The sequence below is a fragment of the Camellia sinensis genome, chromosome 9 (genome assembly GCF_055761805.1).
Source record: "Camellia sinensis isolate YWXY chromosome 9, ASM5576180v1, whole genome shotgun sequence".
Lineage (NCBI taxonomy): Eukaryota > Viridiplantae > Streptophyta > Magnoliopsida > Ericales > Theaceae > Camellia > Camellia sinensis.
Genome location: NC_138969.1, coordinates 8,784,959 through 8,807,530, shown reverse-complemented (window position 1 = coordinate 8,807,530; position 22,572 = coordinate 8,784,959). Strand labels below are relative to the sequence as shown.

The 22,572-nt window shown below is 35.4% G+C and overlaps 1 protein-coding gene across 1 annotated transcript in view; it reads right to left on the bottom strand.

The window, feature by feature from the left end:
* LOC114284997 (proteasome subunit alpha type-4-like) overlaps window positions 1–22,368 on the bottom strand; it is a 55,671-nt gene extending 33,303 nt beyond the window's left edge. The window contains exon 1 of the mRNA XM_082886068.1: window positions 22,323–22,368. Within this exon, the coding sequence (XP_082742194.1) occupies window positions 22,323–22,368 (46 nt within the window). The remainder of the gene's footprint in view (window positions 1–22,322) is intronic.
* Between the last annotated feature and the right edge of the window lie 204 nt (window positions 22,369–22,572).

Sequence of the window (22,572 nt, the reverse complement as noted above, 5' to 3'; positions counted from 1 at the left end):
TTGTAATTTATCCTTAAAAAAAAAAAAGAAGAAGAAGAGAAGATAATATATATAGATTTAAAAGTAAAAAATGTTCCCCTTTTTACTACTTGCACACACATTTTTTCTCTTATGAGTACACTTACCATTTTAAAAACAAATATATACATATATATATATATATATATATATGATTTTTTACCTTTAAAATTATCATTTACAACAAAATGAATGATAATTATATGTGAGGATAAAATGATAGTAATAAAATTCTTGATTGCCAATTGGGCTCCTTCAAAAATTGGGCTAGCTTGGCCTACCCATTTCCAAATTCCTAAGCCCTTCCCCTAAGCCCAGTATTCAAGGACCAAGGGCCTGAGATTGGGCTTTAGGCTTGAACGTGAGGGCTTTTTCTTTTTCTTTTTTTTGGAAATTTTCAAATTATAGTGTAAATTACAAATTCATAATATAAAAAAATTATGTTAATTTTCTTAACTTTCTAGTTACTCATTTATTAATTTTAGTGCTGCTTATTATGTTAATTTTAGTGTCATTACCACCCCTACCACCACTACACAATCATCACCACCGATAGAGATGGTCACATGTTGGATTTTGGACGGGTTTATAGAAATCCGTGCCGGCCCCGTATCATATCAAGAGCGGGGCAAATCGGGAAGTAACGGAAGGGGTGGACGCTAGAAGGGAAGCAGGTTAATTTTGTAAATTGAAAAATAAAAACATTAGTATATTACAAATAATAATACTTAATAAGAATTGTATTATATAAAATAGAAAATAAATGAACAAAAATTAATATTAAGTATAATTTAATGTTTTAACTTTATTATAATGAAAAATAAATAACTAATATATATTATATACATATAAATATATTTAATAAATATAACTGGGGTAGGGTTTGGGTGGAACGGGGCGGGGGAAACAAAACCCGTCCTGTCACACATCTTAATCAAGGCAGGGAAAATTCGTGCGAGATGAGGCAAGGGATGTAGGTGCGAAGTAGGACAAAGGATGTAGTACAGAGCAGGGTAGGAGAAAATGACCATCAAAAATCGCCGCCATTAGTCCATTACCTCTGCCTTCACCAAGTCTATCCTACCTCACATAAGTAACACCACAGCTATCTTCCTACTACACAACCATTATTGTCACTATCATCACACACACTGTAACACCCCACTTTTTATTTCTCGAAGTCATTACCAAATTCATTAACTTAATTCAAGTTCAAAGATAACATGCGGAAATAAACTCTTTAGTCCCATGAGTAGAAATAAATAACAATTCTCTCATCCGAATGTAAATTAAATACAACATGAGCATACTAAATAAAATACCTGAAGGCTTACATCATTAAAGAATCAAGAAGAATGGTGTAACCCTTTTACATATATGGCATTCCGCCAACACAAAAGAGGCCCTGTGGCCAACAAATAAGAAGATCCAAATCTTGTAGCACATCCTGCTTAATACCTGAAAAAGATTCAACAACGTGGGATGAACATATAGTCCAGTAGGGATCTCAACATGGCCCTCAACAATAACAACTTACAGATAGCTATGATCATGAATGCTCCATCTCATACTAGAATAATAATGTGGCAGTTTATACAAAATATACATAAGTATGAACTTTTCTCGAAAACAGCCATTCATTCAACGCTATAAGCGATTCATCTTTCATTTCATTTCATTATCCCTTGTTCCCAAACTTTCATAACAATAACAATTTCTTAGAAAAATCAATTTCTTTAAGCCCATTACCTTTCTCCCATTTTCCATACTTACAACAGATTTTTTCTTTTTCAAAATATACTTTCAAATACCCAATTTTCCTTCATACTTTCCCAAAATCTCATAATGGCATTTTGGTTTGTTTCCAATACATTCATATCTATACATGCATGCCTTCAATATAAGGGAGATAACAAATCATCAACATGTATAAAATTAACAAATAAGGCAACTCGGCCCTCCAAAACTGTAACCATCACAATCCATGATATACTCAGATACACTGAGACAAAACAATAAAACTCTGCTCTACCGGCTATATGCACAGTAAGCCAAGGATACAACTCTTACAACGGTATGCCATTTTACCAGGTGCTAGCTGGAAGGGTGTGGTTGTCACGACCCAAACCCGCCCCTATGGGTTTAGCACCGTAACCGGCCAGTAATCCGAGATTACCAAAAGCCTGCTTAACAGTAATACAGTAAAACAGAGTACAGGAGCCTGACGGAAGCCAATACAGTAAATAAACAATGTCCAGTGAGCCGTGACAGTCTGTATGCCAAAAAGACTTTTCATATACACATATACACAGTGCAGAACAGTATGTACAACATTTATAAACATTCAGATCAGGGACCTAATCCCTATTAAACAGTACAGTAACAGTCTATACAGCCTATACAGTCTACAAAACAGTTACAGAGACAGACGGGGGAAATTAAAACACCCCTAAGCCATAGCTTGACAGGCTCGAAACCTCGCAGTGAGACACAGTGGTTGGCTTGACAAAACTGGAGCTTACCCCAACGCTTCTAGCCGCGGTCTGGTGCCTGTACACCTACATATATATATGAGCAGTGAGCTAAAGCCCAGTGAATAACATAATGCGTAAAGAGGTTTAGAATGAATGCCCTTACAGTAATGAAAATAGTTCGTTAAATCAGTGTTTCAGTCGTTCAGTCAGTACAGTCATATGTGGTACATCCATTAGCATAACAGTACAGTAAACAGTAGGTCTAGAAAGACCAAACAATCAATAATGGCCATCAATCAGTAAACAGTAGTGGTTCCAACAAGGGAACCGATAGAGATCTCTATAACAGTAACAGTCAGTAACAGTAGTTGCTAAGGATGCCACAATACAGTTCAGAATAGAGGACATACATTCATTCTATTAACAGTATCAATTCAAAAACAGTACAGTTCAATTGTTCAGAAGATAATCATTTTTGAACATATCTTTACACAATTGTTACTCACAGAGTTTTGGGTTACAGTTAGGCTAGAGCGCGTCCCCAGTCGCCAACCCTACACAGTTTACAAATTGAACACACACTAAGCTACACAGTTGGGAAAGATAATAATTTAATCCCTAATTTGCCTCAGTGTGGTTCTACATCTATACCCTCGTTAAGATGCCTTAAACTATGCCTAAGAATGCCTAGGATGAAATGAGGATGCAAATATGCACTTTAAAAGTATTTTCAGAAAACAGGGGTCCCGCTTGAGCGTAGGTTAATCCGCCCGAGCGGACATACAGGCAAAGGTTTCCGCTCGAGCGCAGACTCAACCGCTCGAGTGCAGACTCAACCGCTCGAGCGTACTTCAAAACAGTCAAAAGTGCTGGATAGGTGAAATTCACGCTCGATTGGGCGCTCGACACCCGCTCGAGTGTAAAACACAAGGTCCCGCTCGAGCGTAAATTACCCCGCTCGAGCTGAGCTAAAAACAGAACAAAATGCTGGGAGCACGATTTTCACGCTCGAGCGCCAGTCACCCCGCTCGAGCGTGAGTTCAAAATCTGGAATTCCCAGATTTGAACCTCAAGCTCAAACTCAACTACAAATGTATCAAATTCGATTCCTTTGGGCCCATTTCTTGGAAAACACTTCAAAACTCATAGTTTAACATGATTCAAAGCTCAATTGTAAAAATCAAAGCCCAAAGGTAGTTCAAATAATTCCAATTTCAAACCAATTTTCATGAACAAGATGAACATGCAACATGCATGAAGTTAAACAACTTACAAGCCTCAAATACATGCTCTATTGAGCTAATATCTTCAAAGACAAGATGAATTCATGGACTTAACATAAATATGAGCATGCATGTGACAATTTACCATGGAATCAACTCAAAATTCAATAATATAGGCATGCATGCATGAATTCAGCTATAATTTGACATGTTAGAACTAAGTCATGACTTGGCTCCTCAATTAGACATGAACCATGCAAGAATCAACTTAAAGACACAATTAAGAGGTTGAATTCCTTGCCTAGATCTTCAATTACAAGTGTAGAAGTTCAATTCGGCAAATCTCCTACAATCTCTTCAAGTCTATCAAGCCAATTCTCTAGAACAATTCAATTCTCTTCCTCACTCACTCTTGGTCGGCTCGAACTCTCAGAATGGCTGAAGAAAATGTTTGTCTAAGTGTGTACAAGGTTCAATATGTTGAGGTAGTGGGCCATCAAGGATGGCAAGTTGGTAAATACATGTACTTTGTAATACAATGTTATTTAATCTAATTTAACCATACCAAATCAAATTTCAGATAAATACACCATAAAATCATATAAATCCCAATTAGCGTAAAACACTAATCAATTTCCGGTTCGGCCGCCGATAAGGCCTTCAATTTGCAGTTTAAACATAAAAACATGAACAGATAATCAAACAGGCAACAGATAGAAATGCAATATAACAGGTATACTTAATCAATTCAATTTCAGATTCTAGTCAGTCAGTCCCGTATTTCAATCAGTTCAATTACTAATCATAATCAGTCACAATTTAGCAGTGATCGGTAGTTTATCGATAAACAGTGGTGAGGGTTGTTACAGTCTCCCCTCCTTAAAAAGAGTTTAGTCCTCTAAACTCGAGTTACCTTCGTTTTGGAAGAAAACAGGATTCAGTGGAAACAGTTCAGGATATCTTTTAGCCATGTCATCTTCCCTTTCCCAAGTGGCATACACGCCACCATGGTTTTGCCAGTCGACTTTCACTAACGGGATCTCTTTGTTTCTCAACTTCTTGATCCGTCTGTTTACAATCTGAATAGGCCGTTCCTCGTAAGTGTAGTCATCACTCAGCACTACACGAGTAGGCTCTATCGCATGGAAAGGATCCCGGAGGTAATCCCTCAACATAGAAATGTGGAAGATGTTGTGCATATGCTTCATTTTAGGAGGAAGTGCAACTTGATACGCCACCTGATTGATTTTCTCAATAATCTCATACGGTCCGACATATCTTGGCGCTAACTTGCCTTTGACTCCAAAACGAGTCTGGCCTTTCATCGGTGTCACTTTCACAAAAACGTGATCACCTACTACTCATATTCTCTGTCTCGTTTTCTGACATCAGCATAACTTTTCTGCCTGCTTTGTGTAGTTTTCAGTCTCTGTTGTATCAGTTTCACTTTCTCAGTCATTTCATATACAATCTCGGGCCCAAGCAAAGGCCCATCTCCAACTTCTGCCTAGCAAATCGGAGATCTACATTTTCTTCCATATAATGCCTCAAAAAGCGCCATACCAATGCTCGAATGAAAACTGTTATTGTAGGCGAATTCAGCTAAAGGCAAATGGCTTTCCCAGTTTCCCTGAAAATCAAGGACACACATTCTCAGTAAATCCTCCAGAGTCTGGATGGTCCTTTCTGATTGGCCATCTGTCTGAGGATGGTAAGCACTACTCAGTCTCAATTCAGTACCCAATGCAGTCTGTAAACTTTGCCAAAATCTCGATGTAAACTTCGAATCCCTGTCAGAAACAATGGACACAGGCACTCCATGCAGTCTAACAATTTCATCAATATAGAGTATAGCCAATTTGTCCGCATTATAAATTGTCTTAACAGGTAAGAAGTGAGCATATTTAGTCAGTCTATCAACAATAACCCAAATTGAGTCCATACCTTTACTGGAGCGAGGCAATCCCACAATAAAATCCATGGTGATATGTTCTCATTTCCACTCCGGTATGGGTAAGGGCTGCAATAAGCCTGCGGGTCGTTGATGTTTGGCTTTAACTTGTTGGCAATGAAGACATTTCGATACAAAATCAGCAATTTCTTTCTTCATTCCCGGCCACCAGAAATTCAATTTCAAATCTTGGTACATTTTCGTGTTCCCTGGATGGATAGACAGTTTTGAATTGTGGCCTTCGTGCAGAACTCTTCTTTTTAGTTCAGTATCATTCGGTACACACAGTCTTTCTTGAAATTTTAGTACGTTATTTTCAAATTTGAAACCCGGTCTTGGTTTAGTTTCCCTTTCTTCGATGATCTTCTTCAAGAAGTCATCCGATTTTTGTTTCTCTTTAATTTCTTCAATCAGTGCCGGTTGAGCAGAAATAGCAGCTATGGTTCCACATTGTTCTCGCAAAACAATTTCAATTTCAGATTTTTCAAGGTCACAAAGCAATTCTTTCTGCCTGGTGAGCAAACAGGCTAAATTTCCAATCGATTTCAAGCTCAGTGCATCGGCAACGGTGTTGGTTTTCCCGGATGGTACAAAATCTGTAGGTCATAGTCTTTAATCAGTTCTAGCCATCTCCACTGTCTCATGTTCAGTTCTTTCTGTGTGAAGAAGTATTTCAGACTCTTGTGATTTGTATACACCTCACATGTCGCCCCATACAGATAGTGACGCCAGATTTTCAATGCAAATACCACTGCGGCAAGTTCCAAGTCATGGGTTGGGTAATTCTTTTCGTGCAGTCTCAGTTGTCGGGAAGTATAAGCAATAACTCTCCCATTCTACATTAAAACATATCCCAAACCCTTATGAGAAGCCTCACTAAATACAGTAAAACCATCCGTACCTGAAGGTAGGATAAGAATCGGTGCAGTTACAAGTCGAGTTTTCAACTCTTGGAATGTTGATTCCCTTTGGTCAGTCCAGTCAAATGATATCCCCTTCTGAGTTAACTGAGTCAACGGTAAGGCAGTTTTGGAGAAATCTTTGACAAATCTTCTGTAATATCCAGCCAAACCCAAAAAGCTTCGGACTTCTGTCACATTTGTTGGTCTAGGCCAGTTTATTACCGCTTCAACTTTCTGTGGATCAACTGAAATTGTATCTTTGCTAACAACATGCCCCAAAAACATAACATGATCAAGCCAAAATTCACATTTAGACAGTTTAGCATAAAGTTTCTGTTCTCTTAGGGTCTGTAGGGCAAGTCTCAGATGATGTTCATGTTCTTCTATACTTTTGGAGTAAATCAGTATGTCATCAATGAATACTACAATAAAGTCATCAAGGTATGGTTTAAAGATTCTGTTCATGAGGTCCATAAATGCAGCAGGTGCATTGGTAACTCCGAAAGGCATAACTAAAAATTCGTAATGTCCATACCTTGTTCGAAAAGTAGTTTTGTCAATGTCTTCTGGTTTAACTTTCAACTGATGGTATCCTGATCTGAGGTCGATCTTAGAGAACACTTGAGCACCCTGTAACTGATCAAATAGGTCATCAATATGTGGCAATGGGTATTTGTTTTTCACAGTTACCTTGTTCAGTTCACGGTAGTCAATACACAGTCTCAGTGAGCCGTCTTTCTTTTTCACAAACAAAACAGGTGCACCCCACGGTGAAGTACTGGGCCTGATGAACTTCTTATCTAATAGTTCCCGCAGTTGCACTTTCAATTCTTTCAATTCAGTCGGAGCCATTCAGTAGGGAGCTTTAGATATTGGCTGGGTACCCGGAATCACATCAACAGTGAATTCAATCTTCCTGTCAATCAAATCCCCTGGCAGATTATCTGGAAAAACATTTGGGAATTCTCTGACTATGGGAATACTGTTCACATTAGCATTATCATCAGTAGATACAGTCAATACAGAACACAGATACCCTTTACATCCCTTCTTAATCAATTTACAAGCTTTCACAGATGAAATCAAATACAGAGGAGGTACTACTCCACTTCCATTAAACACAAATTCAGGCAAACCAGGTGGACGGAAAACTACTTGTTTCATTACACAGTCTATAGTAGCATGGTATTTTGTTAACCAGTCCATTCCCAATATTAGGTCAAAATGATCAATGTTCAGTAGTAGTAAATCAATATACAGATGTGCATCTCCAACAATAATTTCACAAGCAGGGTACATATATGCACAAGTCATGGATCCCCCAACGGGTGATGATACAGCTAACAGATAATTCACGGGTTCTAATGGTCTATTCAGTTTTTGCGAAAAAGCATGCGACACATATGAATGCGTAGGCCCCGAATCAATCAGTACATAACCATTTTGAGTACAAATAGAGAGAATACCTAACACAACGGTCTCGGTATTCTGCACGTCTCCCGGTACTATGGCGATCACTCGGCCCTGCCTCATGGGCTCTTTCCCGGTGGCTTTGGGGTTCGATTTTGGTACAACAGTTGATGCTGCCACGCTTGGTGCAGCTTTACTATTGGCTTGTGGAGCGGAGGGGCAGTCTTTAACCATGTGGCCCACCTTGCCACACCTGTAACAGGCTCCAGATATTTTGTAACAGACCCCTTTGTGCTTCTTGCCACACTCAGAATAGGGTGGTATGAAACCACTCCCTTGGCGGGGGCTAGTTGTTGACCCCGTATTCTGTTTCTTGTTCAATGGGTTATGCTTGCCTTTCTTGAATTTAAAACCCTTCCTTTTACCACGCCATTCAGACGCTGGTGTTTCAGTTTTTAGTGCCTCGATGTTCGATTCAGCCATCAAAGCTCGGTCAAGAACATTTACATAATTCAGTAGCTTCAAAACATTAATTCTGTCCAGTATTGCAACATTAAGGCCGCCTTCAAACTTTCTGGCCTTCTTATAATCAGTGTCCACCATGTGTGGTGCATATCTAGCAAGCTCGGTGAACTTTGTTTCATATTCAGCAACGGACATTGTGTCTTGTCTCAGCTGTTCAAATTTAGTTACTTTTCTGTCCCTAACACACTGAGGGAAGTACTTTTCAAAGAAGGCTCCTTTGAATTGAGCCCAAGTCATTACAGTGTTGTCATCGCGGATAAGCATCCACCACCTTCTGGCCTCTTCTTGCAAGGTAAAGGTGGCTAATAGTACTTTATGTGCTTTAGAGCATGGAAACACTTCAAATAACTTTTATGTCTCAAGGACCCATGCTTCAACTTTTAACGGTTCCAGGCCTCCCTGAAAGAATGGCGGTTTCATCTTGCTGAACTTATGTGTCAGTGCAATTATGTCATCATTAACAGGTGGCTCTGGCTGTACTGGAGGAGGTGGGGGCTGTGGGTTCTGTTGTCACCCTAATCTCTCAGTTATGAGCTCCATCATTCTCTCCAGTCTTGCCATTCTTTCCTCAGAGGATGAGGATTCAGATTCATTTGCAGTTCTTGTATTATCCATTTCACTATAAGCAGTTATAGCAATTATAAACATAAGCAGTTGCATACTTAAACAGTTTATCACATTAGCATATATTCAGTTGTGTCATAGTCACACATACTTTAACAAGTTCATGCAATGCCCTATCGCTTTTCTAGGACATCCTATAGCTCATTTGGACATGTGTGTGCGGTATAACTCGTGGTTAAGTATCGCTCTGATACCACTCTGTCACGACCCAAACCCGCTCCTATGGGTTTAGCACCGTAACCGGCCAGTAATCCGAGATTACCGAAGGCCTGATTAACAGTAATACAGTAAAATAGAGTACAGGGGCCTAGCGGAAGCCAATACAGTAAATAAATAATGTCCAATGAGCCCTGACAGACTGTATGCCAAAAAGACTTTTCATATACACATATACATAGTGCAGAACAGTATGTACAACATTTATAAACATTCAGATCAGGGACCTAACCCCTATTAAACAATACAGTAACAGTCTATACAGCCTATACAGTCTACAAAATAGTTACAGAGACAGACGGGGGAAATTAAAACACCCCTAAGACATAGCTTGACAGGCTCGGAACCTCGCAGTGAGGCGCAGGGGTTGGCTTGACAAAACTGGAGCTTACCCCAATGCTTCTAGCCGCGGTCTGGTGCCTGTACACCTACATACATATATGAGCAGTGAGCTAAAGCCCAGTGAATAACATAATGCGTAAAGAGGTTCAAAATGAATGCCCTTACAGTAATGAAAACAGTTCATTAAATCAGTGTTTCAGTCGTTCAGTCAGTACAGTCATATGTGGTACATCCATTAGCAAAACAATACAGTAAACAGTAGGTCTAGAAAGACCGAACAGTCAATGATGGCCATCAATCAGTAAACAGTAGTGGTTCCAACAAGGGAACCGACAGCGATCTCTGTAACAGTAACAGTCAGTAACAGTAGTTGCTAAGGATGCCACAATACAGTTCAGAATAGAGGACATACATTCATTCTATTAACAGTATCAATTCAGAAACAGTACAGTTCAATTGTTCAGAAGATAATCATTTTTGAACATATCTTTACACAGTTGTTACTCACAGAGTTTTGGGCTACAGTTAGGCTAGAGCACGTCCCCAGTCGCCAACCCTACACAGTTTACAGATTGAACACACACTAAGCTACACAGTTGGGAAAGATAATAATTTAATCCCTAATTTGCCTTGGTGTGGTTCTACATCTATACCCTCATTAAGATACCTTAAACTATGCCTAAGAATGCCTAGGATGAAATGAGGATGCAAAGATGCACTTTAAAAGCATTTTCAGAAAACAGGGGTCTCGCTCGAGCATAGGTTAATCCGCTCGAGCAGACATGCAGGCAAAGGTTTCCACTCGAGCACAGACTCAACCGCTCGAGCGTACTTCAAAACAGTCAAAAGTGCTGGATAGGTGAAATTCACGCTCGATTGGGCACTCGACACCCGCTCGAGCGTAAAACACAAGGTCCCGCTCGAGTGTAAATTACCCCGCTCGAGCTGACCTAAAAACAAAACAAAATGCTGGGAGCACGATTTCCACGCTCGAGCGCCAGTCACCCCGCTCGAGCGTGAGTTCAAAATTTGGAATTCCCAGATTTGAACCTCAAGCTCAAATTCAACTACAAATGTATCAAATTCGATTCCTTTGGGCCCATTTCTTGGAAAACACTTCAAAACTCATAGTTTAACATGATTCAAAGCTCAATTGTAAAAATCAAAGCCCAAAGGTAGTTCAAATAATTCCAATTTCAAACCAATTTTCATGAACAAGATGAACATGCAACATGCATGAAGTTAAACAACTTACAAGCCTCAAATACATGCTCTATTGAGCTAATATCTTCAAAGACAAGATGAATTCATGGACTTAACATAAATATGAGCATGCATGTGACAATTTACCATGGAATCAACTCAAAATTCAATAATATAGGCATGCATGCATGAATTCAGCTATAATTCGACATGTTAGAACTAAATCATGACTTGGCTCCTCAATTAGACATGAACCATGCAAGAATTAACTTAAAGACACAATTAAGAGGTTGAATTCCTTGCCTAGATCTTCAATTACAAGTGTAGAAGTTCAATTAGGCAAATCTCCTACAATCTCTTCAAGTCTATCAAGCCAATTCTCTAGAACAATTCAATTCTCTTCCTCACTCACTCTTGGTCGGCTAGAACTCTCAGAATGGCTGAAGAAAATGTTTGTCTAAGTGTGTACAAGGTTCAATATGTTGAGGTAGTAGGCCATCAAGGATGGCAAGTTGGTAAATACATGTACTTTGTAATACAATGTTATTTAATCTAATTTAACCATACCAAATCGAATTTCAGATAAATACACCATAAAATCATATAAATCCCAATTAGCGTAAAACACTAATCAATTTCTAGTTCGGCCGCCGATAAGGCCTTCAATTTGCAGTTTAAACATAAAAACATGAACAGATAATCAAACAGGCAACAGATAGAAATGTAATATAACAGGTATACTTAATCAATTCAGTTTCAGATTCCAGTCAGTCAGTCCCGTATTTCAATCAGTTCAATTACCAATCATAATCAGTCACAGTTTAGCAGTGATCGGTAGTTTATCGGTAAACAGTGGTGAAGGTTGTTACAGTGGTACCTTAGATTCTCAGCGCAGTCAGTTCTCCAGGTGCTAGCTTGAAGGTAACGATACCTCTGATTATAAGCGCAGGGTATAACACCAATAATCGCAATACAACAGAGTATAACCAACAAGTGTAATACATACACATAAACTATCAAGATACATAAGCAATGTGTTAAAGTATATGAACACCTACGTATGTGTGGAGTACATTCCCTATCTCCTCCCACACAATTATACATATATAATGTATCATAGCACTTCATTACATACAATGTTCAATCAACACATGTGTAATGCATACACGACAATTCAACACAACCATGTCATCATCCACCGATGACCAAGGACAAAACCTCTAGATGCATGATTTTAATACATCTATTATAAAGACTCAACTCTCATGAGATCTTAAACCCAACAACGACACTAGTACGATAGGTGAGGTAAAACCCCCAAATGTGTGTATTCAACACTCATGATACAACAATTTAATTCTCATATTCATTTTCTAAAACTCACATAGAATTAACATTTCATTTCCCATTTCCAAGATCGACTTCTAGGATTTTCCAATTCCAAAACCCCTTTTTCATTTCATAAAACCAATATCATTCCTCTCATAACTTTCCAAATCAATTATGCAAATTAATTCATAACAGTAAATTAGGGCTTTTCTCCCTCGTTCTCAGTATTGATCAAAAAGGCTCAAATACCAACAACAAACAACAATAACCTCATTTGAGACTCAAAATACATATGTATTGGCCCAAAGTACAAAACCCCTCTTTTAATTTATCAAATCAAATATAAATTAGGGCTTTTTCTTCTTTCAACAATGATATGCTAATTTACACCCCAATTAGTCCAAACCACAATCAATGATAACAAACCCATTTTCAAACAACCAACCCTAGGTTCACCCCCATGATTTTTAAACAAACCCAACATGGATATAATTTTCATGCAATACAAAACTACCACATGTCTATCTATAGACGAAGCATTATAGAAGAACAAGGAAATCACTACCTCAAATTCGGAGCTCAAATGGAGAAGATGATGAAAACTCAAAGTGCTCAAAATCCCAAGATTTTAGGATAGAAATGTAGCCCAAGCCAAGCTCTACACTTTTTACAAAGACGCCAACGTAGGAGATCACTCAAACTAGATCAAACCCTAGTGAGAAGTTGTGTTTTAGAGAGAGAGGCTCTCCAATAGAGGTTTTGAAAAGTAAGAGAGAGAAAAGGAGTTTAAAAAGTGATCCAAAAAGTCGAACTTCGGATTGATATACAAGTCGTCCCGCTCGAGTGTGGAACTCCTCGCTCGAGCGTCAGACACAGTATAGCGATCCCGATTTTACCTTCATTGTTTAATTGTAATATATGACAACTTTTCAAAGATTTTGCATGATTATACTAGATTCATCTCATTAGTAAGATACATGTACATCAATTAGATGGTGACTAATCATTAATACCTATTTATACAATGTATAGAAGACTAATGCTAATACATTGAATGTGATGGATTTATTATGAATGAATCTTAGAGTTGCATTATGTTTCTATTATGAATATGTAGGATACATTAATCTATCTAATGAATTTATTAATATAGAAGATGCATTATGTATTATGAATGTATGAGATACATTAATCAATTTAATAAAGTTCATTGAATGAATAACTTGAGAGTTTCTCTCTTTAGACTACATCTTCTCTCTATAAATACATCTAGTTCTAGTGATCTTCTACCCTAGTTCCTTTGTATTGAGTGTGGAGCTTCCCTTGATCTTCTTTTTAATCTGAAAGTTTGGCGATTTGGAGCACTTTGGTTTTTGGCCTTTATCTTCTCCATTTGAGGTAGGGATTTCTTTGTTCTTTTTCAATACTCCGTCTATAGATAGACATGTGGTAATTTTGTATTGCATGAAAATCATATCCGTGTTGGATTTGTTTTAAAATCATGAGGGGAACCTAGGGTTGGTTGTTTGAGAATGGTTTTGTTATTATTGACTGTGGTTTGGACTAATTAGAGAATAAAATTAGCATGTTATTATTGAAAGAAGAGAAAGCCCTAAATTATATTTTGATTTGGTAACATAAAAAGGGTTTATGGTTGAACAATGTTGGTAAATTTCTATTGTTAATATGAGTTGTGTAGAAGGTGTTAACAGTTAAAGGATTAATTATGGTATTGGAGTTATTTTGAAATGAACGTATTGAATCAAGTTGGGTTATGGCTTATTATCCATGGAATTGATTTTGTAAAATGAAGAGAATGTAATTGGTTTTGTGAAAAGGAAAAAGTGTTTTTGGAATAAGTGATGGAACATGTTGACTTGAAAAATTATGAAAGTTGATCTTGAAAATGGTAAATGAAATGTTAACTCTATGTGAGTCTCAGAAAATAAATTTGAGAATTGAACTATTGTATCATGAGTGTTGAATACACACATTTGGGGGTTTTATCCTTACCTATCGTACTGGTGTCGTTGTTGGGTTTAAGGATTGCTTGAGAGTTAAGTCTCTTTTATTAGGTGTACTGAATACATGCATCTAGAGGTTTTGTCCTTGGTCATCGGTGGAGGATGACATTGTTGTGTTGAATTGTGATGTATGCGTTACACTTGTGTTGGTTAAACATTATTGAATAGTTTATGTGTATGTATTACACTTGTTATTGATGCTTTGTTGTATTGAGGAATTTGTATATGATAATTGTTTATATACATTGTGTTGTGTGGGAGGAGATAGGGGATGTACTCCACGGTTTAGGGGAAGATAGGGGATGGACCTCTAAACCGGAAACTGTTTGATATTGATACAACACTAAAATGTGTATCATTTGTGAAGTATAGAAGTGTTTTGGTTACTCAACGGTTTAGGGGAAGATAGGGGATGGACCTCTAAACCGGATTTTGTTTGGGAGGAGATAGGGGATGTACTCCACGGTTTAGGGGAAGATAGGGGATGGACCTCTAAACCGGAAACTGTTTGATATTGATACAGCACTAAAATGTGTATCATTTGTGAAGTATAGAAGTGTTTTTGTTTGATATTGATACAGCACTAAAATGTGTATCATTTGTGAAGTATGGAAGTGTTTTTATCTGAGATTGATACAGTACTAAAATGTGTATCTATTATGAGGTATAAAATGTTTAAAATGAGTTATTATTTCGCTTATCGCTTGGCGTATCCTTAGCTTACTGTGCATATAGCCGGTAGAGCAGAGTTTTAATTGTTATCGTCAATGTATCTAAGTATGTTATGGGTTGCGATGGTTACAGTTTTGAAAGGCCGAGCTGCCTCATTTGTGGATTATATACATGTTGATGATTTGTTATTTCCCTTTTATTTAAGACATGCATGTATTGATATGAATGTATTGGGAACAAACCAAAATGCCATTTTGAGATTTTGGAAAGTGTGAAGGAAAATGGGGTATTTGTGAACATGTTTTCAAAAAAGGTCATTTTGTTGTAAGTACGGAAAATGGGGGAAGAGTAATGGGCTTGGTGAAATTGTTTTCTAGAACTGTTATTGTCATGAAAGTTTGTGGAAATGAGTAATGAAAAGGAAATAAAGATGAACCGCTTATAGCGTCTAATGAAATGGCTGTTTTCGAAAAAAGTTCATACTTATGTATATTTTGTATAAACTTCCACATTACTATTCTAGTATGAGAATGAACATTCATGATCATAGCTATCTGTAAGTTGTTATTGTTGGAGATCATGTTGAGATCCCTACTGGACTATATGTTCATCCCACGTTGTTGAATTTTTTTCAGGTGATAGCCAGGATGTTCTACAAGGTTTTGGATCTTCTTATTTGTTGGCCACGGGGCCTCTTTTGTGTTGGCGGAATGCCATTTTTGTAAAAGGGTTATACCCTTCTTCTTGACTTTTAATGATGTAAGCCCAAGGGCAATTTATTTAGTGTACTCATGTTGTATTTACTTGCATACGAATGAGAGCAATGTTATTCACTTCTACAAGTTGAATATACGAGTTTATTTCCGCATGTTATCTCTGAAATGGAATTAAGTAAATGAAATTGGTAATACTTTGAGTAATAAAAAGTGGGGCGTGACACACAGACTCACGCTCGAGCGTCAAAAGCGCCGCTCGAGCACCAGATGCACACTTCCAGAAGTTTTGCAGACCATGGTCCCCGCTCAAGCGTCAGACTCCCTGCCCGAGCGGAGGAACAAAAACGAAAGGTCCCACTCGAGCGTCAAAACTCCCGCTCGAGCGTACGACGACCTGCAAAGACAAAATACTGGGACATGAATATTCACGCTCGAGCGTCAAAACCTCCGCTCGAGCGGAGAAACAACAACAAAGGTCTCGCTCGAGCGTCAAAAGCCCCGCTCGAGCGTGAAGGCCAAAATCTGGGCAACAACCTTTGGTTTCTAAACACAACCAACCTGTTCCAAACCTGCCCAACACAACTATAGACTTAAATACAAAGAGTAAAGGATGGAAATGAAAATAGAACAACAACATAACCACAGAACCAAGTCCGAAATCCAATAATCAAAGGAAAGGAAAACCGGGATCACTATACACACTCCACCACATCACCACCATCACAATGTTCCCGTCAGACCATCATTACATATATAAAAATATAAGAAAAAAACTAAAAAGTTGATAAATTTGAAAATTTTGTTTTTTTAATCAAATAACTTGATTAAATTTCAATAAATAGATTTTTAAATTTTAAATTTTAATTATTCAATTTTCAATACTCAGTTTTTCACATTTTATATTTTAGTTTTATCAAACATAATTCAAATCCCTTTTCCGTAATTTATTTGAAATAGTTAAAAATTGATATGATATGTTTGGATTTACTTTTATTAGCTAGTCTCAAGGGGCCACATAGGCAAAAGTGCATTACTTCTAAAGGATATCACCATATATAGTGAAGGATATTTACAAGAGGGGAGGGGCAATAATAGATGTTAAAAATTTTGAAACAGAATTCATTTTAAGAGAGTCATCTCACTATGTATTTTCTTAATTACATATAGAGTTTTACACAAAGTCAAACCTAATTTAAATTATACTAACTTCACCTATTTTATATGGACTCTATTTGACAAATATTTCTTTTCCATATATTTTTCATGGCAAATTGAGATAATTCACAAACCCAATACCAATTTTGCGTTTCACGTTTTTCTTCTTAATTCTTTCAAAGGTATTAGGATTTTTTTTTTAATGCTAAATTACTTCCCTTTTTCTTCTTCTTATTTTTCCATGCATTATTCTATACTAAATACTAATTCTATAGTATTCTATATTATGAATTTGTTATTTAAATTTTATAGTGATTCTATATATGAAATTATAATTCATTTCCTAGATATTATTTTATATAATCACAATTCAGATGAGGAAAAACCTTAATAATAATGATACTCTCGAGAAACTTCTAAAATTTAGACTTCCTGCTTGTGTTACTTTTTCAATTGTTGAACGATAAGTTCTTTTATGTTTTAACATCATATTATAGATGATTAATCACTTTTACACTAAGATATATCAATCGGTTGGATGTTTTCATAATTTTTTCTTTTTGGGTTTAGATATTGTTATGTGATTTTTTCTTAATTAGTTGTTGTTGAATTTCTTTTATATAATTGATATTTGAATTTAATTAAAAGTGTTTATTTTACAATCTTGTAATTCAATATATATATATATATATATCATATAAATTCATTATATGATAATCCAACTACAAAATATTTATATTTAAGTGTTTTAATAAATTTTATATATTTTTTATTTCTGCATATTTTTATTTTCCAAATGAATATAAAAGGAAATTAAATAATTAGAATAACTTTTAATTTCATGTTACTAATTCTTCTTCTAATTTAACTATTATTTTTAATATCAAAATGAGTATTTATTTTACTATTTTATAATTTAATATATGTCATACAAAATTATTATATGATAATTACACTTTTATGATACGATAGAACCAAAAATATCAAAATACACAAATAATTTAACTAAAATTAATATATATATATATAAGTATTCAAGTAACAATTTTATTGAATGATAGCGTCAATATTATTAAAATAAATAATTAAAATGATTATTTTATAATACACATTATACCATCAAATATTAAAAAAAAATAACACGAATTGCATATAATGCTATTATAATAATCATATTTATGTATCACATTTTGTTTGTCAAATTGTGTGTCATAGTAATGTTGATTATGCCTTTGTTACTAGGGAAAAGGCTATCGCACATGCCCCTAAAAAAAATATGTAGTATGTTCTTTTATAATCACATTACAAAAATGTGTAGCATGAATCATAAAATGGTATAATTTTTATTGTCACAAAAAAAAAAATTTTACTTATTACAAAAAAAAAATGATAATAATAAAAATCACAATATAAATAATATAATGTTAAAAAGTGATAACTAGCAGTTTTTTACCACAATGATTTATCACTAACATTGTAAAAATTTGTTACTTTCTCCACAAATTTTTTTCACTTTCTTGTGATTGAGAGGTGTTCATATAAAAATTTGTTTTATTCATGGATTATGTAGAGATTTGAAAACAGGAGGAAAAAAAGAAAAAAGAAAGAAAAGGTAGGTAAAATATAACTAAGTCCCTTATATTTCACACATCGTTTTTCTTTTTCTTTCCAAATTCTTTTTTGAATCCATAAACCAAACATAATTTTAGAGTAAATTACACTCACCTCTCTCGAGATTTGAGAAAAATACAGTTAGTCCCACAAGTTTGACATAATTACAATAACCACTTTTTTAATAAGGTTGAAGTAATTAAAACTAATGCAGATATTGGATAAATATTAAAATAAACGTAGATAAATATGCATTTTAGTAGAAAATAGATGCTAACATCATCTTTTTATCTAAACGATTCACGAACTACTGATAAAAAATGATACGAGTGTTATTTCAATTAAATCTTTAAGAGATGCTTTGATAATTATGTCAAAAATGTGAAACTACCTGTATTATTGTTATTATTTTTTAAAATTTCAATAGAGGTACATATAATTTACCCTCTTCCTTATTGCTAATTTAATATTTTCACATGATATGAGCAATTTATGAATAAACTTGGTTAGATTATAACTCTGTACGTCAAAATATGCAAGAACAATTTTAAATGTATAGAATTTGTAATCCAATATATACAAATAAAATCAAAAAATTACAATTCAATGAAACAGACATTAAGAAAACTTATATAAACATAGCGAGTGCACCCTGCCTCCAGGGACGGAACCAGGATTTCATTACGGAGGGGCTAAAAGAAAATTAATTTTTTTCACCATATACATAAAACACACATCTATGTATATATGATATATAAATTATGTATACATAAAAAAATTTTTAAATACCATAGAAGTAATTTCTAATAGGATGAATAAGTTTTTTTTTTTTTTAATGTAAAATATAAAGAGAATTTAAAATGGAAGAATAATGACATATATATTTTATATACTGGGGGCCATTTTACATATAAAATGATGTATGTATTTTTAAAATTCTATGATAAACAATAATGTTCACAGAAATAAGGAGGTCACGCCCCCCATAGTCTTCTCCTAATTCCGTCCCTGCCTGCCTCTTTGTGTTACACACCTGTTTTACTAATTCTTTAAAATCCTATATCTCGAATTAAAATTTCCTCAATAAAACCAAATAAAGTGTCCATAGCGTAACATATGCACATGCCGAGGCACAGAACGTGGGAAAATTATTTGGTCGTGGTCTCAAGGCAAATACACGTGTTGCAGTAACAAAATTTTGATTAGTTAAAAAAACGGTAAATTATACTTATATTTCTTGAAATTTGGATTTAATACATATCACTTATTGACTTTTGAAAAATTATATTAACTCCTCTTTCATTGTAATTATTTAAAACAGAATGAAAACATTAAATTCATGAGTTCCCTTTTTTTACTTTGCTTTACTTTCCTTATTTTTTTCCTTTTCTTTGGTTTATTTTTATAAAATATAATTTCTTTTATTTTTTTACTAGAAGTTGTTAGTAAGTGAGTTTGTGAAATGTGATTATTAATCACATGAGTGAGAATATAATTTTTAGAATGTCAAAAGATGAGATAAAATTAGACTAAACTTTGAGAGCAATATAATTTATTCTTAAAATAATAAAAACTTGATATTTTTTTAATTTTCAAAAATAATTTAACAAGTGCAATATAACGAATCAAGTTTTTGACTCATTGCCACGTTTTGGTTAATTTATTTCAATCTAATAGCTATAATGATGATTGGCATTCAGCTTATTTAATTAGTGATATTTTGTATTTTAGTTTTCTATAATATTATCAAGCCAAATCATCACCATAAATAAATAAAATAAACATCTTGATTTTTTATATAATTAAAAAAAAAATTATTCTCAAAATATTTACCTTTTTTTTCATCTAACAAAAAAAATCAAAAAATTACTAAAACAAAAGTAAATTCTTAAATGAGGTCCTAAGCTCCTTGGAGTTCTGATATGTGAAGTCACCATTGGTATTTAGAGTTAGGCTACGTCCCATTATGAAGAATTTTGTGTGAAAATTTTGTTCAAAAGAAAAAGTTACTAAAGCGAAGTAAAGTAAAAGAAAAGTGTATTGTTGAGATTTTTGTAAAATCTTGTATATATTTTTTTGGTAAGATATTCCTGAGATTGAGCCTAAGAATCTGTTAACCGAGTACGAAACTTCCTTTTTTAAGAATTTGCTTTCCTTTCCCTGGTGTACCCCTTGTGGGATGAATTGTTTTAGTCCCAGCTCCCAGATGAGAAGAAGGAAACCCAAAGAACTTCCTATTTTTTTAATTTCTTCATCGGGCTTGGGAAAGACGTGGAGTGCATAAGCCCCTGTCAAGAGGGCCGACTGAACGGAAGACTCTTATTATTATGGTAAATCTGTGTATCAAGATGTCAATTTGAGATCTTATTTTGGTAAGATGTTTTAAAAGAAAACTTGTCCTGATGAAAAAGTAATTGGCTTATGTATCTGTTACTAGACATTTTTTAAGTAATTGATTTGTCCAATTTAATCTAGATTGAAAATTTAAGCTAAAGAATATGTCAAATATTGTTTGCTTTTTAGCACATTAAAAATTCAGTACAAGTTAAAAAATGACTCGCATAATGTCTTGGGAAAATGAAGCATAACTTGATTTTTAAGCAAAAATTCTCAAAATCATTGAAAGACAGCATGTCAAGAGAAGAATTGGTCCAAACAGATAATCCAAGAAAGCTGCAAATAAACCATATAGGGTTTCAATACATGAATAAGAAAAGTTCACTGCTTCTAACATAAAAATAACAATTGTATCAGATCAACACAACACATCATGTCTTTTGTAAGATCTCAAACTAGTCCAAAAACATAGGTCTGAATCAAGATAACAGTAATTCATGATGCCTCCGCGGCGGGTTGGGTCAACCCAAAGCTCACCAACAACTTACTAAGAGATTCGAGAGAGCTAACCTAGTACTTCACTTTCCCCTAAGAGAGGAAAACCTCAGCCAGTTCAAGCTTATCCGAAGTAAGACTGGTGCTGTCCATAGTCTTACTGAGCACCTTCAGCACAAGCTGTACCGCCTCTTCTCTTGTGATATCATCCTTGTAATCCTGCTTAAGCATCGACTTCGCAGCCTGGTTGTTAGCACCAATTGCCTCAGCCTTCCAACCACCATAGTTTCCACTCGGGTCGTTCATGTAAAGCTGAAACCCGTAGTTCTTATCCCATCCGGCAAACAAAAATGATACACCAAATGGTCGAAGCCCACCGAATTGTGTGTATCCTTATTTGGTGTCACATAGAGATTGAACCAGCTGTTTAACTGGCATTGGTTCTTGGTAAGCATACGTGTAGCGCTGAGCTTGGACTCGGGCTGTGTTGATGAGGATGTTGGCATCGGACATGATTCCAGCCACGGCACATGCAACATGGTCATCAATCTTGTACATTTTCTCGGTGGATATTGAGGTCTGTAGGAGTTTGGAAGTGACTTTCTTTTCTCCAACCAGTACGACCCCATCTTTTGATAGTATCCCTATGGCAGTCCCAGCATTTCCAATTGCTTCCATTGCATATTCAACCTGGTACAGACGAGCAAGGATCCTCCCCTTCATCTCTCTCCTTCATTCCCTCCTTGCAGGGGCCTTCGGGTCCACTTTGAGGCCCAATTTTGATAATCTGAACCGTTCATATTTTAATATTTATTCAGTATATCATACCTGTAAAAAATCAAGTTGATCGGATATCAGAAAGTATGCGTTCAAAAAATTGGGACTACAAACTACTTTTTAATAAACAGTTTTCCGAACACATACTTTTTGATATCCGATCAACTTGATTTTTTACAGATATGATATACTGAATAAATCTTAAAATATGAACGGTTCGGATTATCAAAATTTGGTCTCAAAGTAGACCCGAAGGCCCTGCAAGGAGGGAATGAAGGAGAGAGATGAAGGGGAGGATCCCAATTCGGTACAGACGACCTTCTGGAGAGAAGATTGTTGTACGGCTGTCATACCTTCGAGACATCTAACATATACAAGAGTGGAATCTCAATAGATTAGTCAGACAGAAAAAAAAAAATGGTGTCATTGAAGATTTATTTTATAGATGCAGGATAATATTGATTCCATGTACTGAATTCCATAGCAACCAAGCAGAATTCAAGGATGGGAAGAACTATCATTTAAAATGTTTTGACAGTGTATCTAATATATTCTTTTCTTTATGATG